This window comes from Schistocerca nitens, chromosome 2 (assembly GCF_023898315.1).
Source record: "Schistocerca nitens isolate TAMUIC-IGC-003100 chromosome 2, iqSchNite1.1, whole genome shotgun sequence".
Lineage (NCBI taxonomy): Eukaryota > Metazoa > Arthropoda > Insecta > Orthoptera > Acrididae > Schistocerca > Schistocerca nitens.
Window position 1 is genome coordinate 376,450,242 of NC_064615.1, and position 17,155 is coordinate 376,467,396.

At 44.7% G+C, this 17,155-nt stretch overlaps 1 protein-coding gene across 2 annotated transcripts in view; it reads right to left on the reverse strand.

Moving 5' to 3' along the window:
- The window catches only part of LOC126236206 (ribosomal protein S6 kinase alpha-5-like), a 428,729-nt gene that overhangs the window by 335,102 nt on the left and 76,472 nt on the right, over positions 1-17,155 (reverse strand). For both annotated transcript variants that reach the window (XM_049945320.1, XM_049945321.1), the window contains exon 2: positions 7,536-7,607. In XM_049945320.1, the coding sequence (XP_049801277.1) occupies positions 7,536-7,607 (72 nt within the window). The remainder of the gene's footprint in view (positions 1-7,535; positions 7,608-17,155) is intronic.

Here is a 17,155-nt window from a genome sequence, read left to right on the forward strand (position 1 = left end):
ATGAAGATAAGATACGAGAAATTAGGGCTCATAGGGAAGCAGTCTTTTTTCTCACCCTGTATTTGCGAGTGGAACAGGAAAGGAAACAAGTAGTACTGGTATATGGTACCCTCCGCCATGCACCATACGGTAGCTTACGGAGAATGTATGTAGATTTAGATGTATTTAACCTGAGCTGATATGGGGCATCAGGCTATCTCTTACATCGGACCAGAGTTTCACCCACACAGTATCTTCTTTACATCTTAGTTACCTAAGAAATAATTTCAATTTGACAAATGGTACTAAAATGATTTGAGTGTGTACACAGACGTTGTGAGTAAATAACACTGACTATCTACTAATTAAGATAATACTGGTGGTGCTCGTTCTACTTCTACTACTACTACTACTACTGCTACTGCTGCTGCTGCTGCTGCCGCCACTCAGTGATGATAACAACATGATAGTGGCGATATAAAAATAATTTTTAAGTGTACAAAATAGTTGTCTTCTGATGTAGCGGATACTGGGAAAGAAAATTTAAGGAGTTTGCATCAGCTACGAATACTAGCAAACGAGGAAGGTCTGGTTGGAAAGAAGAATGTACGGACAAGGACAATGAGAGTCATTATTGTTGCTTCAGTAGATATGTTATTAGTTGATGTGTCATTAGCTGTTTTCTGAAGCTGGAAATGTTATCCAGGTCTCTAATATAATGCGGGACGTTATTCCGTAGTCGGGATCTTGGTTCTGAGAAGGATTTCGAGAAAGTGGCTGAACGATGGAGTGGGGCAGAAAGGGTTTTGCTCTGATGGGAACAGGTGTTTCTTCCATGTTTTTTAGACGAGAGGGTTAAGATCGTGGAGAGAGGTGAGGGGACACTGTGCGTTGGTAATACAGTACAGAAGGCAAGAGGTATGATCATCTCTGCGCTTGTCTGCATGCAGCCGAGGTAGCTGTGCATATGATGGTGTAGTATGAGCCGAGTGTCGAACTTCACAGATGTAACAAACACAGACATTCATAACCAGCTCCAGGCACAGTGAGCACTCCTGAGGAAGGCCTAGCAGGATAATATCGCTGTAATCAATAATTCGAAGTATGAGTGTTTGTACAAGATTCTTTTTCAGGCCAAGACGTAAGAACTTTTTATATTTTTGTAGGGCATAGGGAGATGCTGACGCCTTCTTGGACACTGCAGTTACGTGCTCCTGGACACACTGCTGAGGGAGAGACGATGATATTTACCCCATTTAGCACTAAAGATTGTAGGGATTCCCGATATTTCTGGCTAGTTTTATTATGATGGCATTCAACATCATTGTTAATTAATGTATATTTGATAAATGAACCGTATCATTTATTTTTGACCATGTGCAATGTGTCAATACTATTTGCGAAACGTCTTTGGCTTCGAAAGGTTGCAGAAACGTTAGCAGAAATCTTCGCAAAATCTATTTCAGTAATTCCAACAGAAAGTAGTGACGTACGGAACATGAAAGCCTGTAGCTTTGTTGTTGCTGTTGTTGTTGTTGTTGTTGGTGGTGGTGGTGGTGTTTAGTGAGAAGCCTGACTTTATGTAGTTCACGGTATCTATACTATGCAAGCTTTCTCTTCTAGTAACTACAGCAACCCACAACCATTTAGGGACATGTTCGAATGGTATGTGTGGAACACCTACTGACCGCCACAATGGGCAGAGATTCGAGCAGACCTGGGAAGATATAGCAACTGATCAGAATGAGAGCAAGAGTTCTGAGTTTTATTTCAGTAGCCGTAGTGTGTCTTATGGATCGGAGGCATGTTGTATCCGTCGGATATACACTCACACCGCTCGATAACACTCTTTCTGCGTTTCGAAAGCCATTGTCAGGATGACGTCCTCAAGACCTTCCTCCTTTTCATTCCAAACTCGATACTCCAAAACAAACTTTCAACGCTACAAAAGCACCACAATAGCCAACAGGGTACAATTACACAACTCGCATCTCTATAGGAATGAAATGCAATGTTACAACAGCTGTTGATAAGGCCCAGACCGTGACAGTAATAAGGGATTGTCGCCTTCGTCATGAACAAATGACTATGGAACACTAAGGCCCAATAAATGTTTCCTTCTTTATTTGTGTCCTGTACGATCTAATAAGGCTCAGAAGAATCTGTGGGAAACCTCGAAAAATTTTAGAAAGCGTAATCAGTAGTTCTGTCGAAAGCGACGGAAACTAAATGTGTTTATGTGCTGAAAACTGGTGGGAAACAAAAAATTTGCAGACCTGTCACACTTTTTACGTGGATACTTTTAAACTGCGATTTTAATTGTTTGCGGGTCCCGACACAGCAGTCGCTGCCTCAAGTTGCACTTTGCCTGCCGTAGTTTGGATCATTATTAAGGAATCGTCATGTCTGTTGGGACACAGCGAACAGTGACAACGTGCAGCGAAAGCATGTGTGTGCATGCCGCAGCCGCGTGGCCCAAGCGGAAACAGGGTAATGAATGTAAATGGCATGCGCATAGCATTATAACGCAATTCCATAACTAGCGCTCTCAAAAACAAACAACGTATCGGGTCCATACGGCGATCCACAAAGCACCATCTGTGATTCTCATATTTGTGCGATATAACGCCTTATATGATACCTGTCTGCTGCCGACATGAGAGCAGGTAGTCAGCAAAGATATATAATTTTTTTACTCTACTCTAGAGCGAAATTATCTTACATAATTCCGACAGTATTGTACCGCAGTCGTTGCCAGTCATTGCGGATAGCCTGAAAATACTATTTGTTGACGTTTTGTCTCTGACTTTAGCCTTCTGCCGGATGCATCTCAATATTTCATTGTTTTTTTCTGGAGAATAAAAATCTCCTCTATAAAAAGTCAAAGAATTCAACACACAGAGATCTTGCGAAACACGTTTTCTCTGTTTGTCCATGAAATCCAGAGTGTCGTAGACTTAAGGCACCCAGGTTGCAGAAGGCATTCGATACAAGAACGTACTGTCGTTTTGTGACCACAATATGAGCTTTTCGAATTATCGAAACAGATCTGTCGCTCTTAACGGAACAAAATAGACGGACGTGAAGCTAGGTCCAGGAGTGCCCCCACAACAGTGTCATAGGGCCGCTGCCGCTTACAGTTTATTTATAGTATATAAATGGTTTGGTGAATAAAGTCGGATGGTCTGTTAGGCGATTTGCAGCGGTGCTGTTGTCAGCAAGAAGGTTGCAACAACACAATACTATAGTAAAGCACAGAAATGTGCAGGGAGTGACTGCTGACGCTCAACATAAATGCAAGACATTTCGTACATATAGACAGAAAATTAGGGTACTGTATTATTACAGGATTTCAGAACAATCACTGGAAGCAATTACTTCCATAAAATACCTAGTACTTTGCGTACGGAGCGATTTGAAATGGAACAACAACGTAAAATTAATCGCGGTTGAGACATATATCAAACTGAGATTAATTAGAACAAGCAGAAGGAAATTTAGTCCATCAAAAAAGGAACTAGCTTATGAGACATTCGGTCGACCAATCCTTGAATACTGCTCGTCAGTCAGGGATCCATTCCAAATCGGACTGGTAGGAGAAATAGGTAAGATTCGAAGAAGAACATCAAGTTTCGTTTCATATGCATTTAGTAAGTCTGGCAGTGTCACGGAGTTGCTCCTGCATCACTGCGAGTTTTACCTTTAAAATCCAAAGAGCGTATCTTTTTCGAAGAGTCAACCAATAGATTGATTCCGCCTACGTATATCACGCGGAAAGACCACGTAGGAAAAAATTAGAAAGATTCGAGCCCACACAGAGGATTACCACCAATCTTACTTCCCGCGAACCATTCATAACTGAAACATATGACGTGATATTGATACACAAATTACCCTCCGCCACACACCGGAAGGTGGCTAGAGAAGTATACATGTTGATGCACACTCTAAGAATCTTAGGGATTTGTACTTCATGCACGTAGGAAGTGGCTTACGAAGCACTCGTTCGATTGGGGGTGGAGTATTACTCATCGGTCTAGGATGGTCTTTATCATGCTGAATTAGAAGAAGAGCGGCTTGTTCCATCACGGGATCGTTTAACAACCGCGAGATCGTTACTGCGATATTCAACGACCTCCAATAGCAGAAGCTAGAAGTGGCGTTGTGCATCATGCAGAGATTTGCTGTTTGAATTCCGAGAGCGTACGTTGCGACTGCGTCGCGAAATAGAGAGAGAGAGAGAGAGAGAGAGCGCGCGCGCGCGAGAGAGAGAGAGAGAGAGAGAGAGAGAGAGAGAGAGAGAGAGAGAGATCAAATGGTCGTTTATGTACAGCTGTTCTCCCATCGCAGTAATAGTGACTAACATGGAACGAGCAAAATTTGCTGTGGTACAAGAAATATTCTCCGCCACCCACCGTTAGCTGGCGTGAGTAGTATATATGCAGATGGAGATCTTTTACCGAACTTATCAATTACACGGAAGGTAATGCCTTTCTAGGCAGTGCCGTGCAAAGTAAGTTACGCTGAAGCTGAATTTTGGTTCATCCACGCCAACAGCAGCTGCAGGCGCCATGCTATGATCCGCATAAACGCTGTCCTTAGTTGGTTCAAAACGACTTGCCGATTCTAACACGGGCCGGCATTAGCGGAAAAAGCTTTTCAAGCGCACACCGAGTTTCAACGTGCGCTCGATTACTATCTTTGCGCTAGGAGAACGTCCAATAATGTTGGTGGGTCGACCGCAGTAGTTACCGCCGCCCCGGCGGTAGTTCAGAGTGCGAGGCGAGCTTATTAGCGGAATTTGCACACAATGCCGGCGCCAGGTCAAAGTTCCGCGCTACGCCGCAGAGCACGGAGTATCGGTTCGGAAAGCGGCGCCCAGCGACCGTCGCACGGCCATAATCTCATCCAGTCAACGACCCCTGACCCGAGCGCGACAAACAAGCCTCCAGGACACTTCCTCTCATCACCAACAGAGCCCCATCAGATTTAAAGTACACAGTGCGCACCGATCCCGCTGCCGTACTTTGATTCGTCGCTTACCACTTGCATTACGAAGCTAGTGAAGTGCAATGAGGTATCAGGGGAGGTAAAAATTAAAACAACGCGCGTACTCATAACCGATTTTACTTATGTTATATGCAGGGCTTAGCCGGAAATAAAAAGGGAGAGAGAATTCGGAGCTCCAGATGGCCAAAAGCTTAGAAAAAATATTTTTGACGTGTGTCGAGCATCTTGTGCTAGCGTGGTTTCCAGACAGCGGTTTCCACAGCGAAAGGAGAACAGAACGGTATTCAAAGTCTCGTGGGATCGTGTTCCTACGCGAAAACTTTATTTTCAACTTACCTACACTGCAAATTAACCGAAATAATGGCTCTAAGCACTGTGGCACTTAACATGTGAGGTCATCAGTCCCCTAGACTTGGAAGTACTTAAACCTAACTAACTTAAGGACATCACATACATCCATGCCCGAGGCAGGATTCGAACCTGCGACAATAACAGCAGCGTTGTTCCGGACTGAAGACCCTAGACCCACTCGGCCACAGCGGCCGGCTAACCGAAAATATGCTCAATATGTTGTATTTATGAATATTTTCGTAGGTGGCATAAAAAGAAAAGCGAAGAAAAGTTTGGTGGATGACAGATTCAAAATATAAAAATGTAGTTACTTCAGCAAAATCTGGCGAATTTAGAACAAACAAACAGAATTTGGAAATTTGTGGAAAGACCTTAAGGGACGAAACTGCTGAGGTCATCGGTCGCTAAGCTTACACACTACTTAATCTAACTTAAACTAACTTACCCTAAGTACAACACACACACACACACACACACACACACACACACACACACACACACACACACACACACACACACCCGAGGGAGGACTCTAACCTCCGACGGGGAGGAGCCGCGAAACAAAATTTATTCGATGTGATGGAGGCCAACACGCAGAACAAAAAATTTATTTCGGCAATTGACTTGTGGGGAGGACAAACGAATCCACAATCATACGGCGAGATTTTTCAAGATGCTGGATTGCCGTCATGTAGCATTCAAGCAATTCCCCCTCGCCCCGCCAAATGCACTTGCTAGTGCAGCCTTATGATGTCTGTTTTTATCGTCAGGTAAAGAACTTGATCGAAAAGCTTCAAATCTGTTCTTTTCTCATTGCGAGATAAGAAGGAAATACATGCCGAGAAGACTCCATCAAAACAAATTACATTGCAAATTTTAGGTAAAATAATGCGATACGCGTGGTTGACATCAGCCAGCGGTGGAGCGTCAAATGAGAACCAGTTCTACGCTATCTACAGTAGTCGAAAGCTACGAGAGAGCTATTTTAACCCTTCCAGCTCCAGTGGTTTCTATCGCAACCCACCATTTTATGTATTATGTTTCGAAATACCAGTGCCTCAAGCATGAAACTATCGATGCTACGAAGGCCATGATTCAAGGTTTACAGAGCATAGATGGTTTCATGCTAAACGCACTGATACTTAAAAACGATATGAGTAAAATGGTGGGTTGCGGTACAAACCAATTGGGCTGAAAAGCCTAAGGGGATGACTAACATTTTGTTACGAAAGCTTGTCTTGTTCAAAATTAATATTACAGTGTAATGTGAGTTTAGTCTAAATGAATGATATTTCGAGAACAGCAACCTGTCGCACTGAAATCTTTCTGGGTTATTAAAAAAGTAATAGCGTTGTCTTGAAATTTTTCGACACGTTTCGTACACCTTTTGATCAAGGTAAGCAGGGAACTTGCCAGTACGCGGCATCAGTTCCACGCTGCCTTTCAGGTGATAACCCGAGGAGACTTGTCTACTGACATTTGCATTCTAAGAACTGTTTTTATTTCTGCAATGCTTCTCCATCTTCGGGTGTAAAATAAAGAAAACAGTTACGCTCATAGAATATTAGATAATAAAGAACGTGAAGATTCTTTTGAAATTATTACTACTGCTGAAAAATACACACGGGTTGAAACCGCTATCAAAATAAACACGAAATGTTTTGATCAGCTTGACTGTCACAACATACATTTTTTATGAAATGAAAGAACGTATTAAATATGTTGATGGCGTTAGGACAGCAACCAGCCACTAATTTACTTTCAGTTCCTTTATTCAAAGGGTACCGTTACTTGTTTCGAATCGTTGTGATTCATCTTCAGACGGTTTACGCGCTTTCCTTAGTACATGTGGTGCGTTTTTTTATATATTAATTGTCGTGAAATGTCGGTTTGGAGTGTTTGTTTTCATAACATTCGTCCAACAGATGCGAATACATCCACACTGCATTCTTATTGATGCACACGTAAATTTTTCTCACTGAACACTTTAGATTTGTCACCGAGATGATGTGTGGTAGAAATCTTCTCGGAAGCCTTATTTTCCCCAAAATGAATTGCTGTACTCCAAAAGAAATGTAGTACACTGACGAGGAGACTTGCAGCAGCCAGACACTATTTAGGTTTTGCAGTGCTTTGACGGAAGACTATGGGAATGGCGTCTATACAGAGTGAAGACAAAGTGAATGCGCACTCACCTCCCGTTCCCAACACCTTGAGCAGCTCGAAGTGCGACATGTCCACGCGGCCTGTCGTGCCCGTTAGGTTCACTGAAACAAAAGAAACACCAAAATGAAATTAGGCGTCGTATTGCACCAGGCGGGGAAGCTCAGCAGCATCTAGCTTCACACATTACATTTATGAGATCATTGTTCCAAAATAATAATTAGAATCATCTTAATTACAAGCAAAGGAAAGCTACTTATCTCAATAAATTGATCGTATCACTGACATTTAAAAACTTGTGCACAGTAACGGGGTACTAGCCAGTGAGCCTTAATGTCAGCATTTCAAATTTAAAAGGTCGTTTTTTTGTTGTGACCCTACTTGTGGACCAAAGAGTCCCTAGGGCATGGAATTTCCGTTCTGTTCAGGGCCCTATTTCGTTCGCAGTTGAGTTCTCAGTGAACCCGTCACCAGGTATTTCTCTATGTAGGAGAAATTGTGTCCTGGTAGGAGTTACTTCCGTCCAGAAAACAGATTAACCATCGTCGTCTGGACTTCAGGGTTGGTGAGAATTATTTTTATCGGCAGTCCCTAACAACTGCTGTGTGCCCCGTATCTCCTAGGGTGTGGTCGGAACGAAGGAAAATTGTATTGAAACTATGAGGAATACGATCATTATAATAATGGCAACAATAATAAGCTACAGAAGTGGCAATCGATTGATCTGTCGTGACAGCGACAGCAATCTACCGTTCGGTACTGAGAACGGTTGTAATATATACAACGACCATGACACCAAGGTAATAATTTGATCGATAGTAGCATCGCCGGAAACCCATCAATCTGCAGTAACTTCTACGGTTATGATGGATCAATCGCATTCAATCCGATTCACCTTTCTATCCATCTATATACTATTACATTTGTCTTAGTCGATAAATCGAATGATAGGTTAAGGTAACCGGTTTAGCGATCAATCGATTTAAAGGCGACACGTTGTTCCATAGATTGCAATGGCGACCATGATCGTACTATTCGTGACTAAGGTGACTGATGTATCTTAATGAAGAAGGCTAAGTATCGATCGTAACAATCACATGCGGTCAGTCGTAATGACGGTGAGAGTCTATCGATATCTTGAGGGAACGACAGCAATTAGTTCACCAGTTGACGCAATGACGGCGCTCAATCCATCAGTTGAGAACAACAAAAACAACAACAACAACAACAACAACAACTCATCGGTCAACCGAGGCAATGATGGCAACCAATCGACCAACCGAGGCAACGGCGGCAATCAATAGTGACATCGATGGCAGTATTAATTTAAAAAATTAAGAGAAAGTGAAAGCAGACTACCATGTAAGTAACCTGAAGGCTGCACATAACAAGCTCTCTTTGCGACTTCTTCCATTCTAATACTATGCATACGATCTCGAGACAGCAGCAATGTTGCCGTATTGCTTTCCCCGTGCCCAGATGTCAAAGGCTAAAATATTTTAATTGTTCTGTTACATATTCCAGTAGCGAAGTGATACTTGCAATGAGACTGAATAAACAGATAAGCAGGTAGAAAGTTGAGAATGACGGTTATGTACACAGACGACTTGTTTCATTTCAAAGCCTGCACAGTCCACGGAGCAGTGTGTCTACTAGAGACACTTGTGAAGCGAGAGTGTCTGACACTCCCATTCAGACATATCTCTGTGACGATGATATCAGAAAAAAAATTCGGGACGGAACAGCGCCTACAGACACGTGTCCCACGCGTGGGATGGACGCCGGGCGGCCAGCGGCAGCATTCCGCCCCCGCGGTAATTAACGAGTCCGCCCCCGACACGCACAGTCGCGCATAATTACTCGGCGGCCAGCCACCTCCCCAGAACAACCGGGAAAAAGCGGACGCACGCTCCCAGCCCCTGAGTTCTGTCCCCAGTGTACGCAACCGGCGCCTCCGGCGTCTCAATAAAACACGGACCTTTTAGCGAACTGTTTGCCGTCAGCCGCACCCCCCCCCCCCTCTCCTATCAGCCCTCAGCCGCCAACACACAATGTACGACCCACACCAGCCGTCGTAGGAGCAAGTGGATGTAACTCCTTTCAAAGCAGAAGAAAAGAATGACATCTCTATATTCAGAGCAGCATTCACAGAAGAGCTCCGAATTTCCCCTGGTTGTTAGCAGGTCAGATTAAACACGAGAGATATTACTGTCCGAGGATGTGGTTGTTTACTTCTACCCTTGCCCAACTGTCTACTTTCCTAGATAAACGTTTTACTTTATAAGCATTTGTTGGGGTTAAGATTCATACACGAAACAGGGAAGACTCAAAGAAGAGCAGCGCGTTTCGTAATGGGTTCGTTTAATATGAGCAAAGACGTCACAATATGTTCATCTACCTCCGGCGGTAGACGCTACAAGAGTGTGTATCACTAAAACTCACGGAGTGTACGGTCTCAGGAGAATGAATAAGCACTACTTTGCTTCCTTCCTCGCAGGCATGCGGAAAGTCCAAATGGTTCAAATGACTCTGAGCACTATGGGACTTAACATCTGAGGTCATCAGTCCCCTAGAACTTAGAACTACTTAAACCTAACTAACCTAAGGACATCACACCATAGCGGTCGCTCGGTTCCAGACTGTAGCGCCTAGAACCGTCTAGTCATTCCGGCCGGCGCGGAAAGTCCACCCTTCTCGCGTATCAATGGCGACTGCAACAAGAGAAGGGGAAGATACAGTAGCACTGTATAGTACCCTTCGCATCACACACCGTAAGGTGTAAGTATTTCAGATTGAATATTAAATTTAGTAACAAATGTCATTTGAGTTGAAGCGACGAAGTAATTCCAGATGAAAATTTCTTTTTTTTTCCTACCCAAACGCTCTAAAAGTGAAAGCCGAACTTCAATTTGTCGGGATTGTTACAATCAGCTATTCATACGACATCAATATCGGTCGTTTTACATATCACACCCTTCCTCCAATAATTCCCAACCGCACCAGAACCCCGAACCGCACCAGAAATGTTACGAGCAGTTCTTCATTAGATGGTCGTGTTTTTCATGGAGGGGCTTGCACCCGTTGTTATTTTGGGTGGCACTATCACAGCAAAGACCTACATTGATGTTTTAAGCACCTTGTTACTTCTCATTGTTGAAGAGCAATTCGGGGATGGTGATAGCATCTTTCAACACGATCGAGCACCTGTTCATAATGCACGGCCTGTAGCGGAGTGGTTATACGACAATAACATCCCTGTAATGGATTGGCCAGCACAGAGTCCTGACCTGAATACTATAGAACACCTCTGGGATGGTTTCGAACGCACACTTCGTGCCAGGCCTCACCGATGACGTCGATACCTCTCCTCAGTGCAGCACTCCTTGAAGAATGGCAGGCCGTAGTGGCCGTGCGGTTATAGGCGCTACAGTCTAGAGCCGAGCGACCGCTACGGTTGCAGGTTCGAATCCTGCCTCGGGCATGGATGTGTGTGCGTGTGATGTCCTTAGGTTAGTTAGGTTTAATTAGTTCTAAGTTCAAGGCGACTGATGACCTCAGAAGTTAAGTCGCATAGTGCTCAGAGCCATTTGACCCATTTGAAGAATGCGCTGCCATTCCCCAAGAAACCTTCCAGCACCTGATTGAAGGTATGCCTGCGAGAGCAGAAGCTGTTATGAAGGCTAAGGGGGGCCAACACCATATTGATTCCAGCATTACCAATGGAGGGCGCCACGAACTTTTAAGTCATTTTCAGCTAGGTGTCCGGATACTTCTGATCACATAGTGCATATGCGGTCCCCTATACAGGTGAACCACTCTTTGCTAAAATTCTCCCCATAAAGCAAAGTCTACCATTTGCCTTCCCTACCACAATCCTAACATGCTCGTTGCACTTCATATCGTTTTGCACAGTTACTCCCAGACATTTAAACGACGTGACTGTGCCAAGTGGGACTCTTCTGATGCTGTATTCGAACATTACGAGTTGTTTTTCTACATTTGGAGCTAGCTACCATTCATCACACTAACCAGAAATTTTGTGTACGTCATCCTGTATCCTCATCTTAGACACCTTTCCGTACACCATAGCATGATCAGCTAACGACCGCGTATTGCTGCACACCCTCTCCGGCCAATCACTTACGTACATAGAGAAAAAGAGCGATCCTGAAACACTTCCCTGGGGCCCTCCTGACGATATCCTTGCCTCTGACGAACACTCGTCGTCGAGGACAACATACTCTGTTAACATCGGTGGGCGAGTATTCGTACCTACAAGGAGCCAGACGTACAGCAGAGACGAGCAGCACGACAACACGTTTCAGCGCATAATACGTAGCACTTGCTGAATGCTCGCTGCAGATGCGCCCCGAGTACACAGAGCTGCTGCTGTAAGCGGAGGCCGCCACCCACGGCCCGCGGCGGGGATTTGTTTGCAGAGACGAGCGCGCGGGTTTGTTGCCTTTCCGCAGACTCCTGCACGTCTCGACGCCGGCACTCCGGCAACAAAAACACACTCGCGCAGAGCGGCGCCCCAGTCCTTGACCTGCGGCAACCGGCAGTGACGCCTCGTAATCGCATCACCGCCGAGACCTTGCCGATTCCACGCGTCCATACACTGTCCAAAGTTCGCGTAGGCTGCAAAAGCAGTGCACAAGGTCCCGCGGAGGTGGTGATAAGCACTGTTTATCTCACCAGCGGTCTTATTTTCGGGGGTAAATATTTTTTCATACAAACTGAAGGCCACTGCTGAACTGGCAAAGACAAATAAACGTCAGTTTTTTAATTAATGTCGAGACTCCGGAATCTACAAGAGCGTTTTATACAACGACAACAAATACTACTACTTTTGGTAGGCCTACTACTCAATAACTGTAAAAACGCTGTGTCTCAGGAAAATATGTTCCCTTCATGAGAAATGAATTGGCATTGGATATTTAACCACGGGCTACATCACACGAATAAAAATTAAAATAGTTTACGTGCACTGACAACTCGTTTACATTTCCCAAATTCTATCCTTGTGCATTTCACTCGTCAGTTAAGCTTCGAAAATTTGCTGTCATTGTCAGATGAGCTGCCATGGTACTTCAGATACAATAAAACGTTTTCTTCAGAGTGGCGTCTTCAGTGATTTCCGTTAGTAGTCCTGTAAGCACGAAATGTCATCGTGACCATTTAACACTGAGTAACACTGATCTCCGTCTCAAACAAACTTTTTTTTTATTTAAGTAACTATGAAACCAGCGATGGTACTGCACGACCGAGACATCTAGTGGTAAGCCGAAGTACGTCTACGAAAGTAGAGCGTTTTAGCAGTCACAGTGTTCAAAGCAACATTCGGCACGGATAATGACCTGCGTATTGAGGAAACTGTGACATATGATTTTTTTTATATTGATCACCTTGCTGATATTATTGACAGTGGAAGTAAGTATTTCTGAAACTATTGTAACGTTAACTGGAGTTTGTATTACTTCTGTTATGAGTGGTTTCGAAAGGACACCATTCGAACATTACGCACTTTTGATGTAAATTTCTTATATTTGAGGTCATTTTTGCATGTTATTTCGGACTTTTTGTTCTAGGCTTTGCGATTTTATTTCAGTTTCGAGATGGGGCACTGTGTGTGAGAAAATGCGAAACTGGTTTCAAATATATCTTGTGAAATGCCGGTCGTTTATTGGTTGGTTTATTGGGGGGGGGGGGGGGGGCAAGTCGATAGGAGACCAAACAGCGAGGTCAGCAGTCCCATGATCTAGGATGGCAGAAATCAGGGGAGGAACAACACAGACAGCACAGACAGCACAGACAGCACAGTCAGCACAGTCAGCACAGTCCAGTCATGGGGAAGGGATGACGTGCAAACAAAGAGAGAAAAGATGGTGGCAGCAGGAAGAGGAAAGAACAGCAGGGGGTTGGGTGGAAATGGGGAGAGCAGGGATGCCCCAGAAACGCTACCCACGGTGGGTCACCAGCACCGCCACCGACCCACGCCGACAGCCACTCCGTACCACTATCACGATACAAAGGGGACAACGCCAGGGGGAAAAGACAAGAGAAGTGGAAACAAAACAGCACAACAGATCAGACAAAATGTAGGGAAAAGGCGGGCAGAGCCTGGCCGGTGTGGAGGTAAGGTCAAGGTCTCCATAACCAACGCCTACACTGAGGAATTCAAATTCCAGAGGAAAATTCGAGGCCAGACATAACCACGCGAGGGTCGTCCTCTAATACCCGAGACTAGGAATGTGGGAAGGCATATTTAGTGCGAAGGTCCAAATGGCGCGGTCAATCCAGCAAATTATCGATCATCGCGAGCAAGGAGTGTGGTGAGAACAGTATGTTCCGGTGGTTCCAAAGTAAACTCTCAGCTTTAAAGCAGTTGATTGTTTAATTTCTGCCAATTTCTTCTTCTATTCTTTATTTTCCATGATGATAAGTATCACTTTTGTGAGAATTTTAAAATTAATTTAGTTACATTGTTGGGACTTAAAGGGTTAGGAGAGAAATGTGACTTTCATCATTACCTTGCAGCCAATCAGTTGCCAGGCTTGTGAATGGCAGGCGTTCAAAGGAATTTTACGCTTAGGGTTGTTGACGTATTACCGAACATGGAAGTATCCCTGAGAGGGAGTGCGAAGCGGTTTACAGTAGTTAAGTAATGCTATCGTCATCCCTGAAGACGTGCATAACCAGGAAGGCACGTGGATACAAGGCAGAAGAGGAAGTCAGAGCAAACGTATCATCAGTTGAAAGGAAGAGAAGGAATGGGAAAGTGTTAGACGTGTACTGTGCGGAACACGCACGAAGTACATTTGGGCAACTAATGGAAAATTAAATTAGGATGGCTGAGTAGGGACTTGAACCAAGCTTATCCCGAAAGTGAAATCTGAACCAGTATGACGTCTGTGGTGTGAAGATTTCAGCTTGCAATGTGCAAAAATTGATGTAAAGTTCCAGCTGACTGGGATATTTTCGCACATAAATGGACAGTTAAATTCCGAAAATTCCGAGCATAGATATATGCTCTTTTGCTTTTCCACAGTTGCAGAATGCAGTGCCTTACTCATCGCATTCATTGTAGTGTTCCCATTATTCGAAATCCGTATTAATTCCCATTCACCTCCGTAACCAAGCGGCTAAATGTTAATTACCTCTGTGTGACGGCACCAACGTCGTATTAATCCTGTGTTATAGAACTCTACAGATCATAGGAGAAGGATTATTCGTCAATACATCCTGCGAATACTTATGGAAACGGAACGAACTAATGACCAGTTGCGTATCACTGTGCAACCCAATAGTGAAATCATTATTGAGAAGCGTGTAAATGGAGGCCAGTACGTTGTTTGGACACAGAAAGAGCCCCTCTGTGTAGCCACACGCCCAGCTACAGGCGGCTTCACAGGCATTCCGAACTGGTACCCGACAGTAGCGCACTGTGCGGTGGGGGCGGAGTCCCGCACGGTGAACAACCCTCGCAGGGCGGGCAGCTGCGGCTGCCAGGTGCTCTCTCCCACCCCCACACGCAGTCACCTGCTGCACACCAGGCCAGACAAACAACGGTGGCTGCCCTGCTCTGCTACCTGGTATTCTTACAGAAAGTTTGCCTTAGCTTGCTAGGAACGCTGTACGGGGCACAAACTGACATCGAGTGCTAGAAGCAACAGTAATACTAAATCTGAATGGCTACAATTTGGAAAAAATAAAGAATTCAAAGCTGTAACCACGTCACATAACTCAGAATTTTATTTCGATTACGTCACACCTCTCCTACTACCGTGCACCTACAGTCAAGGGCAAGCAGTGCGTGTGCTACTATGAATAAATCAGACGTGCGATTGAATTCTGACGTCATTCGTTAAGGTAAGCCTACCCGGAAGTATTTTATTGGTGTCCGTCTTGGTAAATCAGTGACGGATTACGAAGCAACTAATATTTTTCTGCTCGATTTTATGGCACACTAAGATTGAAACATTCGATGTACTACCAGCGGATGGTCCTGTGAGACATTAATCCGTTCAAATGTGTGTTTTATTACGTCTGGTCGTAATGTCTTTTTGATAAAAAGTGGAAATGCAGTTCTTCCTACAACTAGGTGAGTAGGTTATGAAGTTAGAGAAAGGTAATGGCATTCCATCCTGAAGAGGGTCGTAATTAGCACTTCATGGAGTTCAAACTACTGCGCGCTATTTTAACTGTGTGGAGCTTAGCGAATAACGATGGTGTGATAAAGCCACTCGGCAAGCATTCCCGAGGGTCATTGCTCCAATTCGTCTACATCATTCTTTTCATAAATTTTCTGCGCATAATCATGATTGATTCAGCAAGATCACGTGTGATGTTTTGCCCTTCGTCTTTAATGACCTCGGAGTTGGAGAGGAAGGATATGTCGCTTTCTTACCCCGACGAGATACAGAAGTGGTACTGCTGAAAGCTCTAGAATCAGTAGTCTTCATCTTCTCAGGCTTTTTCAGGTTTCACACGCAGAGATTTACTTCAGTGAAATTTCTGCTCTTAAGTAGCAGCAGTTTGAAGGAGCTTTGTAAAAATTTTTACTGGCGTTCGGCGTATATACCATGCAGACTGCACCTTATTTCACAGGTGGTGCATCGGAAAATCAAAGTTAAGCTACATACATATCAAGCTATAGCCGAAAGTAGTTATGTCAGTGCAGTGGTACAGACGCCAATTCCGAAACAGGTTGACCTAATAAATCTTGGAAGAAAGCGACTGGTCATGTATTTTTCCTCGAAATGAATAACCGCTCAGAAACCACACTTAGGCTGCCCGAAAATTCGAATGTTTCTGGCGCCCAAGTAAGCTACGACAGTCTTCCCGAGAGGGAGAGCCCCGCCCTGCGATCGAACGTGCAGAGTAAGACAATAGACGATCAAGCCGAAGCCAGCTCGAGCACCGCAAGAAGTCACCGTAATCACCTTCGCCCCATCTAGTGTCAATTACCCATTTTTCCTAGCCGCACCTTACTGAGAAAGCCTTTGTACGCCCCAAGTCAGCGCGGCTAGCTTTCCTTTGTTGCTTATTTTACAGCTCGTTCCTGTGCTAACAGTGATGTCATGATGCCACGCGTTGCCAGGGGAACAAAGGCTGGCGGGAGTGTTGGCGATGCGAACCTGCGACCCGCAGCGGGGCGCGCCTAGGCCGCGCCTGCGCACACCGGATGTTGCGCCAGCTATTGTTCCGGCGCGCCGCGTGTGAGAACACGAGCCCGCACCGAGCGTAGCCGAACAGAGCCGAGCCTTCCACTCGCCAAACCCTGCCGCCGCGTTGACACACTGCGAGTTCTACGACACACACACACACACACACACACACACACACACACTGGCTGACGTACTAGGAATTCGCGACAGAGATATTTTCTCCAATTGTGATTAGAAATGAAGACCGCAGGTAAAAAAGGGTTAGGTCCATTTTTGGTCAAACTCATTTTATGTTACATTCGTGTAGCGTAAGTGCTGTATATTATAGTGCAGAAATGCTTTAAGGATAAAGAGGTTCGTTACAGAAAAACTGTCTTTTTGATATCCATGTACAGCGGTAAAAGACAAGTAGTGTGTCTACGTGGGGAATAACGAGTGCCGGCCGGAGTGGCCGCGCGGTTAAAGGCGCTACAGCGTGGAACCGC